The sequence below is a fragment of the Anguilla anguilla genome, chromosome 5 (assembly GCF_013347855.1).
Source record: "Anguilla anguilla isolate fAngAng1 chromosome 5, fAngAng1.pri, whole genome shotgun sequence".
Classification (NCBI taxonomy): domain Eukaryota; kingdom Metazoa; phylum Chordata; class Actinopteri; order Anguilliformes; family Anguillidae; genus Anguilla; species Anguilla anguilla.
The window spans coordinates 36,435,074-36,457,436 of NC_049205.1; the positions used below are offsets into that span (position 1 = coordinate 36,435,074).

At 41.5% G+C, this 22,363-nt stretch overlaps 3 protein-coding genes across 5 annotated transcripts; all 3 read left to right on the forward strand.

Moving 5' to 3' along the window:
- Nucleotides 1–589: 589 nt before the first annotated feature.
- Nucleotides 590–2,045, forward strand: LOC118227296 (C-C motif chemokine 17-like). Its single transcript, XM_035417549.1, has 3 exons — nucleotides 590–922; nucleotides 1,059–1,176; nucleotides 1,308–2,045. The coding sequence occupies exons 1-3, from the start codon at nucleotides 850–852 to the stop codon at nucleotides 1,441–1,443; spliced, it is 327 nt and encodes a 108-aa protein (XP_035273440.1). The 5' UTR covers nucleotides 590–849; the 3' UTR covers nucleotides 1,444–2,045.
- A 2,893-nt stretch (nucleotides 2,046–4,938) lies between these two features.
- LOC118227298 (C-C motif chemokine 3-like 1) lies at nucleotides 4,939–6,578 on the forward strand. The gene is made up of 3 exons (XM_035417551.1): nucleotides 4,939–5,772; nucleotides 5,963–6,083; nucleotides 6,215–6,578. The coding sequence occupies exons 1-3, from the start codon at nucleotides 5,700–5,702 to the stop codon at nucleotides 6,321–6,323; spliced, it is 303 nt and encodes a 100-aa protein (XP_035273442.1). The 5' UTR covers nucleotides 4,939–5,699; the 3' UTR covers nucleotides 6,324–6,578.
- A 3,497-nt stretch (nucleotides 6,579–10,075) lies between these two features.
- Nucleotides 10,076–19,278, forward strand: LOC118227295 (C-C motif chemokine 3-like 1). 3 transcript variants are annotated; one of them, XM_035417546.1, is made up of 3 exons: nucleotides 10,076–10,979; nucleotides 11,068–11,185; nucleotides 11,541–11,844. In XM_035417546.1, the coding sequence occupies exons 1-3, from the start codon at nucleotides 10,907–10,909 to the stop codon at nucleotides 11,665–11,667; spliced, it is 318 nt and encodes a 105-aa protein (XP_035273437.1). In that variant the 5' UTR covers nucleotides 10,076–10,906; the 3' UTR covers nucleotides 11,668–11,844. The 3 variants fall into 3 exon arrangements, with proteins under 3 accessions (XP_035273437.1, XP_035273436.1, XP_035273438.1); XM_035417545.1 differs by lacking the exons at nucleotides 11,068–11,185; nucleotides 11,541–11,844 and adding exons at nucleotides 18,642–18,759; nucleotides 18,891–19,278 and having other exon boundaries at nucleotides 10,099–10,979; XM_035417547.1 differs by lacking the exons at nucleotides 10,076–10,979; nucleotides 11,068–11,185; nucleotides 11,541–11,844 and adding exons at nucleotides 18,288–18,485; nucleotides 18,642–18,759; nucleotides 18,891–19,278.
- The last annotated feature ends 3,085 nt before the right edge of the window (nucleotides 19,279–22,363 follow it).

Sequence of the window (22,363 nt, forward strand, 5' to 3'; positions counted from 1 at the left end):
AGTGATGTTCGCCTATCACAGTACATTCACTAACAGGGCAGTCTACCTAAACAGCCTCCCTCTACTCATTCAGCTGCTCCTCTTGCATGCAAGCTGCTGCACGTTGCTTCGTAAATCCCCTCCACCACCCCAGCTCCGTCCCTATGCGTCAAGAATTTGCATTTCTCCATTCCTGTGTGTTAAGAATTTGTATTGCTCCATCCCTATGTGTTAAGAACTTGCTGCTGGATCTGTTCTGTGTGTACCCCTCTAGGGGGGTTTGGCTGCTGGCCTCCCGGCCTTATCCACGCGGGCTGCGTGGTTGGCAGGAGAGCTCCAGAACAGAGCCATACCGCCAAACATAACTGGATTGCCTTTATTGTCAATAAAGTTCTACTTTGATGACAGTGGTCCTTACAGAAATGGCTTTGATTTGAACCCTGCAGTAGTCCATAAACCAGGCTGTCTGTGTAGTCTCAAGTCTGCTTGCTCAAGACCTGCTCGTGCGCGCTATCGGCAAGCATTACAGATGACACATTAGCGTACTGAAATTTGGCTAAAATAACCGCTTTCGTTTTCACTTCCTTACTCACCGCATTTTTACAACACACTAAATTAAAGTGCACTTTAAGAGCCCAGGGTAACGAGGAAGGCTATGAAAGAAATCTATCACCCTCATTCTTAGAAAGAGAATTCATGTGGACTTCCTCATGAATTAGGAGAAGGTCTGAGGAGGAATCCCCCCCTCCCCGACTCCTACCTCTCTGTCCAGTATATATAACGAGAGATTCTGTCATCTCACCCAGCACAGCTCCTCTCTCTGATCCAGAGTCCAGCAGCTCCTCTCTCTGCTTGCAGTCTCCAGTCAAAATGAACACAGCGTTGAAATTGAGTGCTCTGCTGATCCTCGTGCTGCTCGGCTCTCTGGAGCGTGTCTCTTCTGGTGAGTCTCTCCAACCTGCTGGAGTGGGGTGTGTGTGTGTGTGTGTGTGTGCTTGTGTGTGTGTGTGCCTGTTTTTGTGTGTGTGTGAGTTGCAGTAATATTCAATCTTAGTAACTTAGTCTCTTTATCTTCAAAGCTGCGGGCTCTGGCACAGGGGCGGACTGCTGCATAAGCTATGACAAAAAGAAGATCCCACTAGCAAGGGTGGTCTCCTGGCATAAAACCAGCAGCAGCTGTGCCAAAAAAGCCTATGTGTGAGTATCCATGCCTCCATTAAACTGTACTTTCACAGCAGTGCTGACGCTAACTTGCGGACCGCATTGCATTCATGTTTTATGTGTGTTTGTGCCTTGGTGCTAAAGGTGCTCTGTGTTGTTTATTGCAGGTTTGTTACCAAACGCGGAAGGAGCATATGTGTGGATCCTACTGATGCTTGGGTGAAGAGGCACGCAGCTCAGGTGGACAGCAGGTCAGCCACCACTGTAGTGCCAGGAACCAGCGAGATAAACACTAAAGCCTAAGGCCAGCCCTAACACCCCAGCGGGCTGTCAATCTGTACGAAGACTTCCTTTTGGACACTGCGATAGGACACACAAGAACATAAGAGAGGAATGTATCTAATCTGATATCCCTGGATTTCATTCATGCAATATTGTCTGTTCCTTTCCTGTTCATAATGCATTGTTCCTTTTCCTATATTAATTTTTGTGTGTTATAAGTTGTACATAACATTTTTCCAGGTAACTTATTAAATGCTTTTGTAACAAACATTGTTTCTTGTTTAATGATTCTTGGTTATTCCTGCTTAAATTCACAAAGCAGGGAAAAAATTCTTACAGTACAGCAACTTCACTAAACATTGCAACATGATCTAAGATGAAGTGTACTTACAGCAAACATTGCTAGTTAAGTGTTCAGCTCAAATTGCTGATTTTTTTTAGATTTTGTTCAAATAAGGATGTGACTTATACCTGGAGAAAACAATCATAAGTCACATGCATTTTAGCAATGAAATGTAGCACTTTTTGGCAATTTGCTATAAAAGGTGACTGCTGCACCACCCAGTAACAATTTTGTATCAGTTTAATATCATAATTTTTTAACATCACAATAAAAGTAAATGCCAGTATTCATATGATTTGTATTTTTGGGCCAGCTTCATATCATTTTGAATTTTTCAACAATAATTCATTGTTCAAAATATCAAAGAGTGCTCATACATAAACCTCTCACATCGGAATAACTTATCAACAGTAAAAATGAAAAACTGATTCATGGTGTTACACATTCAGCTTTCCATGACAATTGCAGTCATTTGTCTTTGGTTTTTAATGACAGTGGCCACATGTTCACATTTTCTACAACCACAAGAGGACATGCATAGTTTTTGTATTTAAAGAGACCAGTGCACAGTTCATTTTCTATTGTTAAGCATTGAGTTGCGAGGTAAAAAGCTTAAACATTTTGCTTCTTATTGACTCACAAAGAAAATTCAGCCATTGAAAAAGAGATTAAATGAAAATAAAAATGAGTTGAGCCTTGCTGGGCAGAAGCATAAATGAAAACATTTATATATCTGTAACTTTAAAGTTTTATTGTAACCATCTAGAAGCAGCATACAGCATGATGGAAACAGGAACAGTTATATGTTGAATAAAGAACACACTTATCCAAAAAACAAATTAAATTGCATGAATGCAATAAAAACAGATGTGTGAGGGACAAAAAATAATTTCATTGTCAGTACAGGTTCTAGCTACATCAACTTGGGCCTACTCGTTAGTGCACTATGGAGTCTCAGCATAGTTCTAAGTGCATAAAATAAGCATAGAGGGGGTTCCTTGCCATGTGCCGCTCGATTTGGCAAAATCAGATTGGCAATAAAAATCTTAAGACATTAACAAAGATTTTCTATAAATTTTCGAATGCAGTGTTAACCTCAATCCCGTACATGGCACAAACTGATGGCCCCATAAAACCCTAGTTTTTAGACCAAACAGTTAAAGCATACAAACTAGAATTACTACGAAGTAAACTCCTTATATTGTGCAAATGCACATTCGGCATTACTGAAATGGAAAGATTGGCTTTTCGCATCCAAATCCAAAAAATAAAAGGTTGATTTCTGGACAATTAAAATTAGGCAGACCTTAATTAATCAGGGCCTTAATCATTATCTTAACCCTTGTGTAATCTTCATATCATGCAAACCCCTTGTTCACAGGGTAAAAAATGACCCACCCTCACTGGGCCTCTATGATAAATCCTCTACCATTAATTTTAAACCCCAAATCTATTTTGCATGTCAGAACAACCTGTTGCACAAATAGGTGAATAACTGTGTTTTCCGACTTCACAGACCAGAGAAACTATTGACACCACTGTTTTTTCCTACAAACACACATCATTATTTATTTATTCATTTTTAATTGCTGTAAGGGATGTGTGTTGCTTAATGTTGATTAAGGTTCTCTCTATTTGTATGTGTGAACTACCTAATTAAAAAAAAACATTCTTATAATTTTGACGAAAGGTACTACATAGGCATAAAAAAAATTGTTTGCATTCTCTTTTCCGTAGAAGATAGCACATCAATAGCCTAAGAAATTGACATGACAATAATGAAGAATTCAATGCATTTTAATGAAACACAGCAATACTGTCAGGTTCCGAGGTAGGACTCAGAAGCAGATCAAAAATCCGATAAAAACTTGGCGATTTATTATCACAAACAGGGAAACAGAAACAGCAACAGTCTCGTAATCACAATACAGGCGGAGGTCGAAAATCCAAAAAATCCAAAATCCAATCAGGCAAAGGTACAAAACAGGAGCAGAGACCAGGTCAAGGGAACAGGCAAGAGTCGAAAACCAGAAGCTAGAACAACAGAGCAGGCAGGCTAATTTCGTAGTCGGATTTAACAGGCAAAAATTCGAAAACCAGGAAATTCAGACACACTAAGTAAAAGGCTAGAACGGCACTGAGAAAAACAGAGGCCCGATCTGGCACAGGCTAATGGGGCTAACAGAAATATATAGCAAAGGAAACTGAGTGGAAGATGAGTTGTAGGTGGAGACGGCGGCCGAGGCTTGATGGAATAATATGGCTTAGGCAGACAGGCAGGACTGGGGGCGGAGCGTGGGCGGAAACCAGGAACCTGAAAACCAAGGCACACCCCATGCGCTCACACACAAAAAAAGCATACATACAAAAAAATTTTAAAAAATAAATAAATAAAAACAGATAAAAAATAAATGAAAAATAAATAAAGAGAAACAGGAACAGAATGGAAACTCAGGCAGACCTCCTGACAAATACTATTCTCAAATGTTTTTGTTTAATTTTATTAAGCATTTGAGCTCCAAGCACACATTTGTCAAACTGGTACAAACGTAATTTAGGAATTAATATAAGAACAGCCAATTGTAACATTTTAACACAGGCTATAGCATATCCAAAATGTCCACTGTGAAATGTTGCAGCTTATTCCGTGGTTGTCATTATACCTGAAGCTGGTATAGTTAGTGGCTACTTTGTCATAAGCTGGGGGCTATATCTAAACTTCAATGTTAAAAAGGCCACCGTGTGTTTTATCCGATGTTTTTATCTTTGAACGCATAATACTGACTGAGCATCGAAAAGATGGAGGTCTATTACTGAACGTATATATACACAGTTGCAAGCAGTTGTGAACCCTTTGGAATTATCTGAATTTCTGCATTAATTACTCATTAAATGTGGTCTGATCTTCATTTAAGTCATAATAATAGACAAACACATTTTGCTTAAACTAATATCACACAGTTCCACATTGGTTTCCTCTGTGGTGTCCTCCCATGAATACCATTATTGTTTAGTGTTTTTCCTATAGAGGATACATGAACAGAGACTTTAGCAAGTTCAAGAGATTTCTGCAGGTCCTTTTCTGGTACCCTATTTCTTTTTGACCTCCCTCAGCGCTACATTATGTGCAGTTGCAGTGATCTTTGCAGGATGCTCCCCCCCCCCCCCCCCTTGGAGAGAGAAGCAAAAGTACAGAATGTCCTCCTTTTGTAGACAACTTGGCTTATTGTGGATTTATGAACACCCAGGCCTTTAGAAATGCTTTGTGGCCCTTTCCAGTTTTATGCATCTCTACAATTATTCTTCTAAGGACCTCTGAAAATGGTTTTGATCAACAAGTTTATACATACACTACATTTCCAAAAGTATGTGGACAGCAGGCTTGGCAATCAAAATTATTTGTAGTAAAGTTCTCACAAACATGTCAAATGGATTCATTTATTCATTCATTTCTTATTCAGTATAATAGAAATATGTCAGCTTCAGATCCAACAGTGGTCCAGTAGACCCAGTGGTCTATTAACTGAAATCACTTGTGCTCTGTATGAGCACCTTAGATGCTTGAAGAAGAAGATAGAAGAAAATGCCATAGTAAGGCTAAATCTTAGAAAAGGAACGCAGGAACAGCATGATGCGTTTTCTTAGACATTTGACACCCCTTACTGCAGAAGCTGTATTCTCTGTAACAGAACAGAAGCACTACTTAGAACCCAGAAAAAGAGGAAGAGAAATGAAAGATGTTCTCCTTGTAAAGCTGGTTCGTATGAAGAAAGGGGGCTCCAGGGGAGTTCTGAGGAGGAATTCCCCATCCCTGATTTCCATCTCTTTATACAGTATATATAACGAGAGATTCTGTCATCTCACCCAGCACAGCTCCTCTCTCTGATCCAGAGTCCAGCAGCTCCTCTCTCTCTGCTTGCAGTCTCCAGTCAAAATGAACACAGCGATGAAATTGAGCGCTCTGCTGATCCTCGTGCTGCTCTGCTCTCTGGAGCTTGTCTCTTCTGGTGAGTCTCTCAAACCTGCTGGAGTGGGGTGTGTGTGTGTGTGTGTGTGTGTGCATTTGTGTGTATGTGTACGTGTGTGTGTGTGTGTGTGTGTGTGTGTGTGTGTGCTTGTGTGTATGTGTGCCTGTGAGTGTGTGTGTGAGTTGCAGTAATATTCAATCTTAGTAACTTAGTCTCTTTATCTCCAAAGATAAGGCCTCTGACGTAGGGGCGAACTGCTGCCCACGCTATGATAAAACGAAGAAGATCCCACTAGCAATGGTGGTCTCCTGGCATAAAACCAGCAGCAGCTGTGCCAAAGCAGCCTATGTGTGAGTATCCATGCCTCCATTAAACTGTACTTTCACAGCAGTGCTGACGCTAACTTGCGGACCGCATTGCATTCATGTTTTATGTGTGTTTGTGCCTTGGTGCTAAAGGTGCTCTGTGTTGTTTATTGCAGGTTTGTTACCAAACGCGGAAGGCGCATATGTGTGGATCCTACTCATAGTTGGGTGAAGAGCCACGCAGCTCAGGTGCCAGTTACCAGCAAGAAGAACACTAAAGCCTAAGGCCAGCCCTAACACCCCAGCGGGCTGTCAATCTGTACGAAGACTTCCTTTTGGACACTGCGATGGGACACACAAGAACATAAGAGAGGAATGTGTCTAATTACATCTGATATTCCTGGATTTCATTCATGCAATATTGTCTGTTCCTTTCCTGTTCATAATGCCTTGTTCCTTTTCCTACATTCATTTTTCTGTTTTATAAGTTGTACATAAAATCTTTCTAGGTAATTTATTAAATGCTTTTGTAACAAACTTTGTTTCTTGTTCAATGGTTCTTGATTATTCCTGCTTAAATTCACAAAACAGGGAAAAAATCCTTACAGTACAGCAACTTTACTGAACATTGCAACATGTGCATGTTTGTTGCATGTCACAAACAAAGATGAAGTGTACTTACAGCAAACATTGCTAGTTAAGTGTTCAGCTAAAATTTCTGATTTTTTAAAAAGATTTTGTTCAAATAAGGATGTGACTTATACCTGGAGAAAACAATCATAAGTCACATGAATTTTAGCAATGAAATTTAGCACTTTTTGGCAATTTGCAGTAAAAGGTGACTGCTGCACCATCCAGTAACAATTTTGTATCAGTTTAATATCATAATTTTTTAACATCACAATAAAAGTAAATGCCAGTATTCATATGATTTGTATTATTGGGCTAGCTTCATATCATTTTGAATTTTTCAACAATAATTCATTGTTCAAAATATCAAAGAGTGCTCATACTTAAACCTCTCGCATCGGAATAACTGTTATCAACAGTAAAAATGAAAAACTGATTCATGGTGTTACACATTCAGCTTTCCATGACAATTGCAGTCATTTGTCTTTGGCTTTTATTGACAGTGGCCACATGTTCACATTTTCTGCAACCACAAGAGGACATGCATAGTTTTTGTATTTAAAGAGACCAGTGAACAGTTAATTTTCTATTGTTAAGCATTGAGTTACGAGGCAAAAAGCAAAAACATTTTGCTTCTTATTGACTCACAGAGAAAATGCAGCCATTGAAAAAGAGATTAAATAAAAATAAAAATGAGTTGAGCCTTGCTGGACAGAAGCATAAATTAAAACATTTATATATCTGTAGCTTTAAAGTTTTATTGTAACCATCTAGAAGCAGCATACAGCATGATGGAAACAGGAACAGTTAGATGTTGAAAAAAGAATACACTTATCCAAAAACCAAAATAAATTGCATGAATGCAATAAAAACAGATGTGTGCAGGACAAAAAATAATTTAATGGTCAGTACAGGTTCTAGCTACATCAACTTGTGCCTACTCGTTAGTGCACTATGGAGTCTCAGCATAGTTCTAAGTGCATAAAATAAGCATAGAGGGGGTTCCTTGCCATGTGCCGCTCGATTTGGCAAAATCAGACTGGCAATAAAAATCATAAGACATTAACAAAGATTTTCTATAAATTTTCAAATGCAGTGTTAACCTCAATCCCGTACATGGCATAAACTGATGGCCCCATAAAACCCTAGTTTTTAGACCAAACAGCTAAAGCATACAAACTAGAATTACTACGAAGTAAACTCCTTATATTGTGCAAATGCACATTCGGCATTACTGAAATGGAAAGACTGGCTTTTCGCATCCAAATCCAAAAAATAAAAGGTTGATTTCTGGACAATTACAATTAGGCAGGCCTTAATTAATCAGGGCCTTAATCATTATCTTAACCCTTGTGTAATCTTCATATCATGCAAATCCCTTGTTCACAGGGTAAAAAATGACCCACTCTCACTGGGCCCCTATGATAAATCCTCTACCATTAATTTAAAACCCCAAATCTATTTTGCATGTCAAAACAACCTGTTGCACAAATAGGTGAATAACTGTGTTTTCCAATTTCACAGACCAGAGAAACTATTGACACCACTGGTTTTTCCTACAAACACACATCATTATTTATTTATTTATTCATTTTTATTTGCTGTAAGGGATGTGTGTTGCTTAATGTTGATTAAGGTTCTCTCTATTTGTATGTGTGAACTACCTAATTAAAAAAAACATTCTTATTATTTTGACGAAAGGTACTACATAGGCATAAAAAAATTGTTTGCATTCTCTTTTCCATAGAAGATAGCACATCAATAGCCTAAGAAATTGACATGACAATAATGAAGAATTCAATGCATTTTAATGAAACACAGCAATACTATTCTCAAATGCTTTTGTTTTATTTTAGGAAGCATTTGAGCTCCAAGCACACATTTGTGTATTTCTCTGTTAGGCACAAGTATGACAGTATGCAAGTCTACACGCATGGGCTCGCACTTGTAGCACATTGTGCTTGTTTTACAGTCCTTCTTAGAGGAGCAGAAATGGCCCTTTTCCTGAAATGGTTTCTGGCTGGAAAACATAACTGAGTCAGGGGTAGGGTGAGATGCTTCTAGAAAGACAAACTGGTACAAACGTAATTGTAACATTTTAACACAGGCTATAGCATATCCAAAATGTCCACCGTGAAATATTGCAGCTTATTCCTTGGTTGTCATTATACCTGAAGCTGGTATAGTTAGTGACTACTTTGCCATAAGCTGGGGCTATATCTAAACTTCAATGTTAAAAAGGCCACCGTGTGTTTTATCCGATGTTTTTATCTTTGAACGCATAATACTGACTGAGCATCGAAAAGATGGAGGTCTATTACTGAACGTATATATACACAGTTGCAAGCAGTTGTGAACCCTTTGGAATTATCTGAATTTCTGCATTAATTACTCATTAAATGTGGTCTGATCTTCATTTAAGTCACAATAATAGACAAACACATTTTGCTTAAACTAATATCACACAGTTCCACACTGGTTTCCTCTGTGGTGTCCTCACATGAATACCATTATTGTTTAGTGTTTCTCTTATAGAGGATACATGAACAGAGACTTTAGCAAGTTCAAGAGATTTCTGCAGGTCCTTTGCTGGTACCCTATTTCTTTTTGACCTCCCTCAGCACCACATTATGTCAAGTTGCAGTGATCTTTGCAGGATGCCCCCTCCTGGAGGCAGTAGCAAAAGTACAGAATTTCCTCCATTTGTAGACAACTTGGCTTATTGTGGATTTATGAACACCCAGGCCTTTAGAAATACTTTTGTGGCCCTTTCCAGTTTTATGCATCTCTACAATTATTCTTCTAAGGTCCTCTGAAAATTGTTTTGATCAACAAGTTTATACATACACTACATTTCCAAAAGTATGTGGACAGCAGGCTTGGCAATCATTTGTAGTAAAGTTCTCACAGACATGTCAAATGGATTCATTTATTCATTCATCTCTTATTCAGTACAATAGAAATATGTCAGCTTCAGATCCAACAGTAATCCAGTAGACCCAGTGGTCTATTAACTGAAATCACTTGTGCTCTGTTTGATCACCTTAGATGCTTGAAGAAAATGATAGAAGAAAATTCCATAGTAAGGCTAAATTTTAGGAAAGGAAACGCAGGAACAACAAGATGCGTTTTCTTAGACATTTGACACCTCTTACTGCAGAAGCTGTATTCTCTGTAACAGAACAGAAGCGCTACTTAGAACCCAGAAAAAGAGGAAGAAGGGGGCTCCAGGGAAGTTCTGAGGAGGAATTCCCCATCCCTGATGTTACGACCCCAGAGTGTATAGGGGTATATAGGGAGGTAACATAAGGTCTGAGTGTGGGTTGGTTGAAAGAGGACATAACAAAACAACAAAATATAGTGCAAAACTGGTGTGCGTTTAATTACAGGTGAAGGTGAGCTATTTACAATTTTTTCAAGTAAAGGCACAGACGTAACACATACGGGGGAGAAGGAACGAGAGCGGTGCCAAAGAAAAGAACAGAGTAAAAATCAAAACTCTCAAGTCTGCCTAACCTAATCCGATAGTGACCCTCTAACCTAAACTACTAAAAATAAATACGAAAAACAAAACCTAACTGGCCGTTCTACGCTATTTATATCAAACAAAGTACAGGGAGTGGCACCCGCCCCTAACCTAGTGTGTCTATACAGTGATCTACCTACGTGCGAGCAGACGTGTCAGTGAATATAACATAAACCGTATCTTACCTGTTCACTTCTCCCCAGACAATACACAGTATAACAAATAATAACAAGGGGTAGAAGACACTTGGAAACAATTAAGTGGCAAACACACACGCAGGAATACACAAGCACAACAAATGACATGCGGATAATTACAGAATACAGTGGAAATGAGCAAGTATGGCATGAAGCCCGGCGACGGAGAACGGAAGGGTTTTTGAATTGTCGCGCTGTTTCGGATTGGGTGCTGGAGCGGGGCTCGAATGATGAGTGACGTGCCGGGAACCAATAGCAGATGGACACCTAGATGAAGGAGATGCGTGGAGAGGAGAATGGAAAAACACAGAGGAGAAAGAAAACAACAAAACAAACACATACACACGCGTGGGGACGTAACACCTGATTTCCATCTCTTTATAGAGTATATATAACCGAGCGATTCTGTCATCTCACCCAGCACAGCTCCACACTCTGATCCAGAGTCCAGCAGCTCCTCTCTCTGATCCAGAGTCCTGCACCTCCTCTCTCTCTGCTTGCAGTCTCCAGTCAAAATGAACCCAGCGATGAAACTGAGCGCTCTGCTGATCGTCGTGCTGCTCGGCTCTCTAGAGCTTGTCTCTTCTGGTGAGTCTCTCAAACCTGCTGGAGTGGGGTATGTGTGTGTGTGTGAGTAATATTCAATCTTAATAACTTAGTCTCTTTATCTCCAAAGATAAGGACTCTGGGGTAGGGGCGGACTGCTGCACACGCTATGAAAGAAAGAGGATCCCACTATCAATGGTGGTCTCCTGGCATGAAACCAGCAGCAGCTGTGCCAAAGCAGCAGTAGTGTGAGTATCCATACCTCCGTCCTCAGCGTGCATCTAGGATTACAGCACTCACAATATTCTCACATGGTCGGACCTCACTCTGGGGCTCAGCACTCATTTCTACTTGCAAGACTCCTCCCACAACAGGACCTTTTACTGGAGTGTTGACTGACTTATTGCATTGCTGACTGGCTGTGCTCGAAGCACAGAGTACGATGATGTCTGTTTTGCTTTGATGCTGTGAGAGCACTGATGCTCAGCTGAGTTTACATCGCTATACACTATATTATATGTTATTAATATTATTTCATTCCCCACTGCTGTTTGGTGTGCTTGTTCATTAGTTGCTAATGGAGCTCTGTGTTGTTTGTTGCAGATTTGTAACCAAGCGCGGAAAGCACATATGTGTGAATCCCTCCGAGGGCTGGGTGCGCAGTCACATGACTCAGGTGGACAGCAGGTCAAGGAAAGCCACAACCGTGTCACTCAAAACCACATCCTGAGGCCCTCCCAACTGAACTCACAGGCTGACACTCAACACACTGACTTCCTGTTGGACTCTGAATTTGAACTGAAAAACAGAAGAGGAGTGTCAATAAATTATCTGTTCTTTCCCTATTTGTTATTTATTGATTACACTGTAAATTAAATATTCTGTTAAATAAAGCCTTTTTGTCACAGTTTTGTCTTGCTGTTAATTGAATCTTATTTTACTTTTTTTGATGTTTCTTCTTGCAGCAAACAAACAAACTTCAAGTTATTTTGAATTGAGATATTTACGATATTGATGACAATGCAGTTTGTTATGTGGACAATAAGATCAGTTTACAACAAATACTTTGTTGGGCATATAGTCAGCTGCATATCATATCCCCCATTTAATACCAATTGTTTTAAAATTGTGCTCTTATCGTCACAGAAGCGTCCTAATGACACATGGTAAATGGACTGCATTTATATAGCGCTTTTATCCAAAACAAATTTCTTAATTGTTTTTTGAATGCCATGATTCTCCCTCATATCACTTACTGTCAAACTAGTTGGACACAGACATGTAAGACAACTCTCAAACCCATTGAGACAGTATACAAACAAGTTCTAATGGTCCTGGACAACAGGTCAAACTGACATCCTCACTGTGACATCTTAGCCAAGTATGACCTCCAAAATGGGGAAAATCTGGTCAAATTTGCAGACGCACGTTTAGTTTTTTAAATCCTTAATGGTCTCGCTCCTCCTGTGCTGAAAGAGTTTGTGAAAAAACTACAAGCAGGTCTACTAGGGCATCCATAAGGGGGGATTGCATAATACCATTAAGGAAAAGCGCTTTTAGCCAATCAGCCTTTTATTTTAAAGCATCACATATTTTAACACCCTGCCCGCAGACCTGAGAGACCTGACAAACATTGGCACATTCACCCTAATTTAAAATTTTGGTAATTGGTTAATCAACAATGTCAACATGATAGTTAAATATTAAATTTTTTTATATATATGTATACTGTGTGTATATGTATGTATGTATACAATCAGGATTCAGCTGTGCAGGACCCGCAGAAGTTCTCCTAGAGCGGGCTAAGTATCTGTTTTTTTGCCATTAGTGTAGCTAGATTAGACTTCTACCTGTTTTGTAGTTTGCCCAGCATTAGTTTTGGTGTTTGTTTGTGAAGTGTAGTTTGAAGTGTAGTATCTTATTAGCCTCATTTGCTCTTAACTGACTGCATCAAGCAGGCATTGTGTGGAGCTAGTTAGCTGCTGGTTTGTGGGACAATTGCTTAGTCACCAGCTGCTTTTCATTTGCTAATTAGGGCTTGTAGTCTGGCTTGGAGCGACGCTATATTAGAACTGTTTGGAGTTAGTTGGTCAGAAAGTGCAATCAGGATTCAGCTGTGCAGGACCCGCAGAAGTTCTCCTAGAGCGGGCTAAGTATCTGTTTTTTGCCATTAGTGTAGCTAGATTAGACTTCTACCTGTTTTGTAGTTTGCCCAGCATTAGTTTTGGTGTTTGTTTGTGAAGTGTAGTTTGAAGTGTAGTATCTTATTAGCCTCATTTGCTCTTAACTGACTGCATCAAGCAGGCATTGTGTGGAGCTAGTTAGCTGCTGGTTTGTGGGACAATTGCTTAGTCACCAGCTGCTTTTCATTTGCTAATTGGGGCTTGTAGTCTGGCTTGGAGCGACGCTATATTAGAACTGTTTGGAGTTAGTTGGTCAGAAAGTGCAATCAGGATTCAGCTGTGCAGGACCCGCAGAAGTTCTCCTAGAGCGGGCTAAGTATCTGTTTTTTGCCATTAGTGTAGCTAGATTAGACTTCTACCTGTTTTGTAGTTTGCCCAGCATTAGTTTTGGTGTTTGTTTGTGAAGTGTAGTTTGAAGTGTAGTATCTTATTAGCCTCATTTGCTCTTAACTGACTGCATCAAGCAGGCATTGTGTGGAGCTAGTTAGCTGCTGGCTTGTGGGGCAATTGCTTAGTCATCAGCTGCTTTTCATTTGCTAATTAGGGCTTGTGGCGACGCTAGAGTCGCTCCCTCCCAGTTTGTGTTATTGCATCTCTATCCTTCTACCATCACCCTTCCTCTCTCTACTCCCTGTCCTCACTGCTATGCTATGTGCCCATCCCATCCCAACCTGTTCTCTCCCCTTCAGAACTCGCTTCTGCAGGCGAGGCCCCCCGCGGCGACGGAACCCCTCCAACCTTCGCTATCCCTCATTGACCCCCTGTGACAACTTCACGGTCGCAGGAGGGCTATGGAACTGCCAGTCTGCTACGCGGAAGGCTGACTTCATTTCAGCCTACGCGTCCCTCCTCTCTTTACATTTCCTTGCCCTCACTGAGACCTGGATCACACCAGGCAACACTGCAACCCCTGCAGCCCTCTCCTCCTCCTTCTCCTTCTCTCACACCCCCCGCCCGTCTGGCCGTGGTGGGGGCACAGGTTTGCTGATCTCTCCCTCCTGGAAATTCTCTGTTCTCCCCCTCTCTCACCTCTCCATCTCTACCTTTGAATACCACTCTGTCTCAATCACCTATCCTGTTAACTTGTATATTGTAGTTATCTATCGCCCTCCAGGGCCCCTGGGAAGCTTCCTTGATGAGCTCGACACCCTGCTGAGCTCCTTCCCAGAGGATGGCACCCCACTGATCCTCCTGGGAGACTTCAACATCCACCTTGATGCCTCCCACTCTGCAGCCTTCCTGCCTCTACTTCACTCATTCGATCTCTCCCTAATGCACTCCCCACCAACACACAAAGCTGGCAATCTCCTAGACCTGGTTATCCTGAGGAATTGCTCTTCCAATCCCACAGTGACCCCTCTGCACCAGTCTGACCACCACTTCATTTCCTTCTCCCTCCCTCTTACTCCCCTCCCTCCCCTCCATCCACTCCTACTGTCATGGTCCGCCGTAATCTCCGCTCCCTCTCTCCCTCCTCTCTCGCTTCCAGTGTCACTGCTTCACTCCCCACTCTTGAATCCTTCTCCAACCTTCCCACTGACTCTGCATCCTCCACTCTGTCTTCCTCGCTCTCCTCAGCACTTGACTCTCTCTGTCCTCTAGTCTCCAGGCAGGCACGCTCGTCCCCTCCCAGTCCGTGGATGTCTGACCCCCTCCGAACCAACCGGGCCAGCCTACGTGCAGCGGAGAGGAAGTGGAGGAAATCCATGGCTCAATCCGACCTGTCTGCCTACCAGTCTATGCTAGCTACATTTTCTACCGCTATAACCTCTGCCAAAATTAATTATTATCAAACAAAAATTCATAAATCTGCCTCTAACCCTCATCAGCTGTTCTCCATTTTCTCCTCTCTCCTCAGCACTCCTTCCCCACCTCAGTCCTCCCTCGCTGCAGATGACTTTGCAGTTTTCTTCGATGAGAAAATTGCAGACATCCGCAGCTCCTTCACGTCCACCACCCTTCCCCACTCCCCCAGCTCTGTTCCCTCCCCTTGTTTCTCCACTTTCTCTCCCCTCACTGACTCTGATGTTTCCCAGCTCCTACTCTCCCACCGCCCTACCACCTGTGCTCTTGACCCCATCCCTTCCTCTCTCCTCCAGACCATCACACCTGACATCCTCCCATATGTCACCTCCCTCGTGAACTCCTCCTTGTCTTCTGGATGTTTCCCCTCTTCTTTCAAGCTGGCCCACGTCACCCCACTGCTGAAAAAGCCCACTCTGGATCCCTCTGTCATCCAGAACTACCGTCCTGTCTCCCTTCTCCCTTTCCTATCCAAAACAATTGAACGAGCTGCTTCTAATCAACTCTCCTCTTTTCTCTCCCTGAACAACCTCCTAGACCCCTACCAGTCTGGCTTCAGACCTGGCCACTCGACAGAGACCGCACTCCTCTCGGTCAATGAGTCGCTTCACGCCGCACAAGCAGCCTCCCATTCATCTGTCCTGATCCTCCTAGACCTTTCTGCTGCCTTTGACACCGTCAACCATCCCATCCTCCTGTCCTCCCTGGCAGCTATGGGGATCTGTGGCACAGCACTTGACTGGATTGAGTCCTACCTCTCCGGTCGCTCCTTCCAAGTCGCCTGGGCTGGTGCAGTATCAGCACCTCGCCCCCTTGCCACAGGAGTTCCCCAGGGCTCTGTCCTTGGTCCCCTCCTATTCTCCCTGTACACCCAATCTCTTGGTCCTGTAATCTCTGCCCATGGGTTGTCCTATCATTGTTATGCCGATGACACCCAACTCTTTCTCTCCTTCCCGCCCTCTGACACTCGGGTCTCTGCTCGCATCTCTGCTTGCCTGAGGGACATCCAGAGCTGGATGGATAACCACCATCTTAAGCTGAACCCAGGCAAGACGGAGATGATCTTCATCCCTGCTCCATCCTCTAACCTTCTCGACTTTTCTATTTCCCTGGGGGACACTGTGGTGTCATCATCACCCACCGCAAAAAACCTTGGAGTGGTGATGGACAACAGACTGTCCCTCTCCCAGAACATCACGGCGGTGAGTCGAACGTGCAGGTTCTTCCTGTACAACATCCGGAGAATCCGCCCCTTCCTCACCACCTACGCAACCCAGCTCCTGGTTCAAGCGATGGTCCTGTCCCGCTTGGACAACTGCAACTCGCTACTGGCTGGTCTGCCAGCATCCGCCATCAGACCCCTGCAGCTCATCCAGAATGCTGCAGCGCGTCTGGTCTACAACCTCCCCAGACATTCCCATGTCACCCCCCTGCTCACTGACCTCCACTGGCTGCCTGTTATGGCTCGCATCAAATTTAAGTCCTTGGTGCTTGCATACCAGGCAGCTAAGGGGTCAGCACCAGGGTACATTCAGAGGATCATCAGACCCTACACGCCAGCCAGACCTCTCCGTTCGGCCACCTCTGGACGCTTGGCACCTCCCCCTCTTCGCGTCTGCACTTCCCGCTCCCATCTGCTGTCTGTCCTGGCCCCTCGCTGGTGGAATGACCTCCCCGTGACGGTCAGAACAGCAGAGAATCTCACCACTTTCAAACGCAGACTGAAGACTCATCTCTTCAGGCTGCACCTCTCCCCACCCCTCTCTAGCCTATAGTTCAGCTCACTGTATCTAGCTAGGATAATTTGATTATGTTAGTGTATCTGGCAGGATTGTTTTTGTATGATTAGGTGTGATTCAAGTCTTAGTTTGTACTTGGTAGGATTCTTGCTTGCTGAACAAGCTTACTCTACAGGGTTGGAGTCCTGATCGATGTGGTCACTTCTGGCACTACGATCCTTACTTCACTCTAGTGTTTCTTTTGCGCCTCTACATCATGAAACCTATGCACTTGTTGTACGTCGCTCTGGATAAGAGCGTCTGCTAAATGCCTATAATGTAATAATAATGTAATATATTATGGCTGTTAAGTAAGTACTAAACTGCATGTGCGTTGTGTAATATTGTGGAGTCTTGCATGTCATCATGTGATGCATCGTTTTGTGCGTTTTTATGCTTTAATACTTTCTCTAGTATGAGCTTGTTTTGTGCTGTATATGCTTGCCTTATGTGCCCCATTGATCCTTTGCATGTGCCTGCTTCTATGTTGCTCATGCGCATACAAGCTCTGTGTGTCTGCTTTTGTGCTTTTAATGCTGTACTATGGCTTCTAGTCTGGTCTGTTTGTTATTAATGTGTTAATTTCAGCCTGCCCAGGGACAACAGATAGAATTTAGGGATCTGGCTAAATCTGGGCACATTTACATCACAAAATAATGATGTTGATCAATGTGTATTGTACCTGTCAATTAAATAAATAAGTAAATACATAAAATAAAAGTAAAATGGTAAAACATATATGCATTTAAATACCATGAAAAAAAGCTGATTGTCTGAACTTTTGTCTCATTCATCTTTGATCTTAAATTCAAATTCCTTAAATCAGTGGTTCCCTACCCTCTTCCTGGAGATCTACCATCCCTCAGGTTTTCACTCCAACCCTAACAAAGCACCCCTCATTCAACAGCTACAGATCTCGTTGAGATGCTAATTCGTAGAATCGGTGTGCCGAATTAAGAGTTGAAATGAAAACCTACAGGATGGTAGGTCTCCAGGAACAGGTCTGAGAACCACTGCATTAAGTATATGGCAAAAATAACAACTTTCACTCTAATGTTCTCATACTTTTGGAGTGTACTGTATGTTCGCATTGTGTTCTGTAAATATAATTCTGACTAATGATGTTGAATTGTCAAGGAAAAAATCAATTAAGTCATTCAGTCATTCATTCACTTGTTCATTCATTAAAAATGGCTTTGATTTGAACCCTGCAGTAGTCCATAAACCAGGCTGTCTGTGTAGTCTCAATTCTGCTTGCTCAAGACCTCCTTGTGCCCCCTTCTGCAAGCATTACAGATGACACAATAGCGTACTGAAATTTGGCTAAAATAACCGCTTTCGTTTTCACTTCCTTACTCACAGCATTTTTGCAACACACTAAATTAACGTGCACTTTAAGAGCCCAGGGTAACGAGGAAGGCTATAAAAGAAATCTATCACCCTCATTCTTAGAAAAAGAATTCATGTGGACTTCCTCATGAATTAGGAGAAGGTCTGAGGAGGAATCCCCCCTCCCCCCCTCCTACCTCTCTGTACAGTATATATAACTGAGAGATTCTGTCATCTCACCCAGCACAACTCCTCTCTCTGATCCAGAGTCCAGCAGATCCTCTCTCTGATCCAGAGTCCAGCAGCTCCTCTCTCTGATCCAGAGTCCAGCAGCTCCTCTCTCTGATCCAGAGACCAGCACCTCCTCTCTCTCTGCTTGCAGTCTCCAGTCAAAATGAACACAGCGATGAAACTGATCCTCGTGCTGCTCGGCTCTCTTGAGCTCGACTCTTCTAGTGAGTCTCTCTAACCTGCTGGAGTGGGGTGTGTGTGTGCATTTGTGTGTATGTGTACGTGTGTGTGTGTGTGTGTGTGTGTGTGTGCCTGTGATTGTGTGTGTGTGAGTTGCAGTAATATTCAATCTTAGTAACTTAGTCTCTTTATCTCCAAAGCTGCGGGCTCTGGCACAGGGGCGGACTGCTGCACAAAATATGAAAAAAGGAAGATCCCACTAGCAATGGTGGTCTCCTGGCATGAAACCAGCAGCAGCTGTCCCAAAGCAGCCTATGTGTGAGTATCCATGCCTCCTTTAAACTGCACTTTCACAGCAGTGCTGACGCTAACTTGCGGACCGCATTGCATTCATGTTTTATGTGTGTTTGTGCCTTGGTGCTAAAGGTGCTCTGTGTTGTTTATTGCAGGTTTGTTACCAAACGCGGAAAGCGCATATGTGTGGATCCTACTCATGGTTGGGTGAAGAGCCACGCAGCTCAGGTGGACAGCAGGTCAGCCACCACTGTAGTGCCAGGAACCAGCAAGATGAACACTAAAGCCTAAGGACAGCCCTAACACCCCAGCGGGCTGTCAATCTGTACGAAGACTTCCTGTTGGACACTGCGATGGGACACACAAGAACATAAGACTGGAATGTGTCTAATTACATCTGATATTCCTGGATTTCATTCATGCAATACTGTCTGTTCCTTTCCTGTTCATAATGCATTGTTCCTTTTCCTATATTCATTTTTGTGTGTTATAAGTTGTACATAACATTTTTCCAGGTAACTTATTAAATGCTTTTGTAACAAACTTTGTTTCTTGTTTAATGATTCTTGATTATTCCTGCTTAAATTCATAAAGCAGGGAAAAAATTCTTACAGTACAGCAACTTTACTAAACATTGCAACATGATCTAAGATGAAGTGTACTTACAGCAAACATTGCTAGTTAAGTGTTCAGCTCAAATTGCTGATTTTTTAAAAAGATTTTGTTCAAATAAGGATGTGACTTATACCTGGAGAAAACAATCGTAAGTCACATGAATTTTAGCAATGAAATTTAGCACTTTTTGGCATATCATAATTTTTTTTCACAATAAAACTAAATGCCAGTATTCATATGGTTTGTATTATTGGGCCAGCTTCAAATCATTTTGAATTTTTCAACAATAACTCATTGTTCAAAATATCAAAGAGTGGTCATACTTAAACCTCTCGCATCGGAATAACTGTTATCAACAGTAAAAATGAAAAAACTGATTCATGGTGTTTCCTATTCAGCTTTCAATAACAATTGCAGTCATTTGTCTTTGGTTTTTAATGACAGTGGCCACATGTTCACATTTTCTGCAACCACAAGAGGACATGCATAGTTTTTTGTATTTAAAGAGATCAGTTAATTTTCTATTGTTAAGAATTGACTTGCGAGGTAAAAAGATAAAACATTTTGCTTCTTATTGACTCACAGAGAAAATACAGCCATTTAAAAAGAGATTAAATGAAAATAAAAATGAGTTGAGCCTTGCTGGGCAGAAGCATAAATGAAAACATTTATATATCTGTAGCTTTAAAGTTTTATTGTATCCATCTAGAAGTAGCATACAGCATGATGGAAACAGGAACAGTTAGATGTTGAAAAAAGAATACACTTATCCAAAAACCAAAATTAATTGCATGAATGCAATAAAAACAGATGTGTGCGGGACAAAAAATAATTTCATTGTCAGTACAGATTCTACCTACAGCAACTTGGGCCTACTCGTTAGTGCATTATGGAGTCTCAGCATAGTTCTAAGTGCGTAAAATAAGCATAGAGGGGGTTCCTTGCCATGTGCCGCTCGATTTGGCAAAATCAGACTGGCAATAAAAATCTTAAGACATTAACAAAGATTTTCTATAAATTTTCAAATGCAGTGTTAACCCCAATCCCGTACATGGCACAAACTGATGGCCCCATAAAACCCTAATTTTTAGACCAAACAGCTAAAGCATACAAACTAGAATTACAACAAAGTAAACTCCTTATATTGTGCAAATGCCCATTCGGCATTACTGAAAATGAAAAGATTTGCTTTTCGCATCCAAATCCAAAAAATAAAAGGTTGATTTCTGGACAATTAAAATTAGGCAAACCTTAATTAATCATGGCCTTAATCATTATCTTAACCCTTGTGTAATCTTCATATCATGCAAATCCCTTGTTCACAGGGTAAAAAATGACCCACCCTCACTGGGCCCCTATGATAAATCCTCTACCATTAATTTAAAACCCCAAATCTATTTTGCATGTCAAAACAACCTGTTGCACAAATAGGTGAATAACTGTGTTTTCCGACTATACAGACCAGAGAGACTATTGACACCACTGTTTTTTCCTACATACATCATTATTTATCTATTTATTCATTTTTATTTGCTGTAAGGGATGTGTGTTGCTTAATGTTGATTAAGGATCTCTATATTTGTATGTGTGAACTACCTAATTAAAAAAAAAAATTCTTATTATTTTGACTAAAGGTACTACATAGGCATAAACAAAATTGTTTGCATTCTCTTTTCCGTAGAAGATAGCACATCAATAGCCTAAGAAATTGACATGACAATAATGAAGATTTCAATGCATTTTAATGAAACACAGCAATACTGTCAGGTTCCGAGGTAGAACTCAGAAGCAGACCAAAAATCCGATAAAAACTTGGCGATTTATTATCACAAACAGGGAAACAAAAACAGCAACAGTCTCGTAATCACAATACAGGCGGAGGTCGAAAATCCAAAAAATCCTAAATCCAATCAGGCAAAGGTACAAAACAGGAGCAGAGACCAGGTCCATGGAACAGGCAAGAGTCGAAAACCAGAAGCTAGAATAACAGAGCAGGCAGACTAATTTCGTAGTCGGATTTAACAGGCAAAAATTCGAAAACCAGGAAATTCAGACACACAAAGTAGAAAGCTCGAACGGCACTGAGAAAAACAGAGGCCCGATCTGGCACAGGCTAATGGGGCTAACAGAAATATATAGCAAAGGAAACTGGGTGGAAAATGAGTTGCAGGTGGAGACGGCAGACAAGGCTTGATGGAATAATATGGCTGAGGCAGACAGGCAAGACTGGGGGCGGAGCGTGGGCGGAAACCAGGAACCTGAAAACCAAGGCACACCCCATGCGCTCACACACACACACAAAAAGCATACATACAAAAAATTTAAAAAATAAAATGAATAAAAACAGATTTAAAAAATAAATGAAAAATAAATAAAGAGAAACAGGAACAGAACGGAAACTCAGGCAGACCTCCTGACAAATACTATTCTCAAATGTTTTTTTTTTATTTTAGGAAGCATTTGAGCTCCAAGCACACATTTGTCAAACTGGTACAAACGTAATTTAGGAATTAATATAAGAACAGCCAATTGTAACATTTTAACACAGGCTATAGCATATCCAAAATGTCCACTGTGAAATGTTGCAGCTTATTCCGTGGTTGTCATTATACCTGAAGCTGGTATAGTTAGTGGCTACTTTGTCATAAGCTGGGGGCTACATCTAAACTTCAATGTTAAAAAGGCCACCGTGTGTTTTATCCGATGTTTTTATCTTTGAACGCATAATACTGACTGAGCATCGAAAAGATGGAGGTCTATTACTGAACGTATATATACACATTTGCAAGCAGTTGTGAACCCTTTGGAATAATCTGAATTTCTGCATTAATTACTCATTAAATGTGGTCTGATCTTCATTTAAGTGATAATAATAGACAAACACATTTTGCTTAAACTAATATCACACAGTTCCACACTGGTTTCCTCTGTGGTGTCCTCACATGAATACCATTATTGTTTAGTGTTTTTCTTATAGAGGATACATGAACAGAGACTTTAGCAAGTTCAAGAG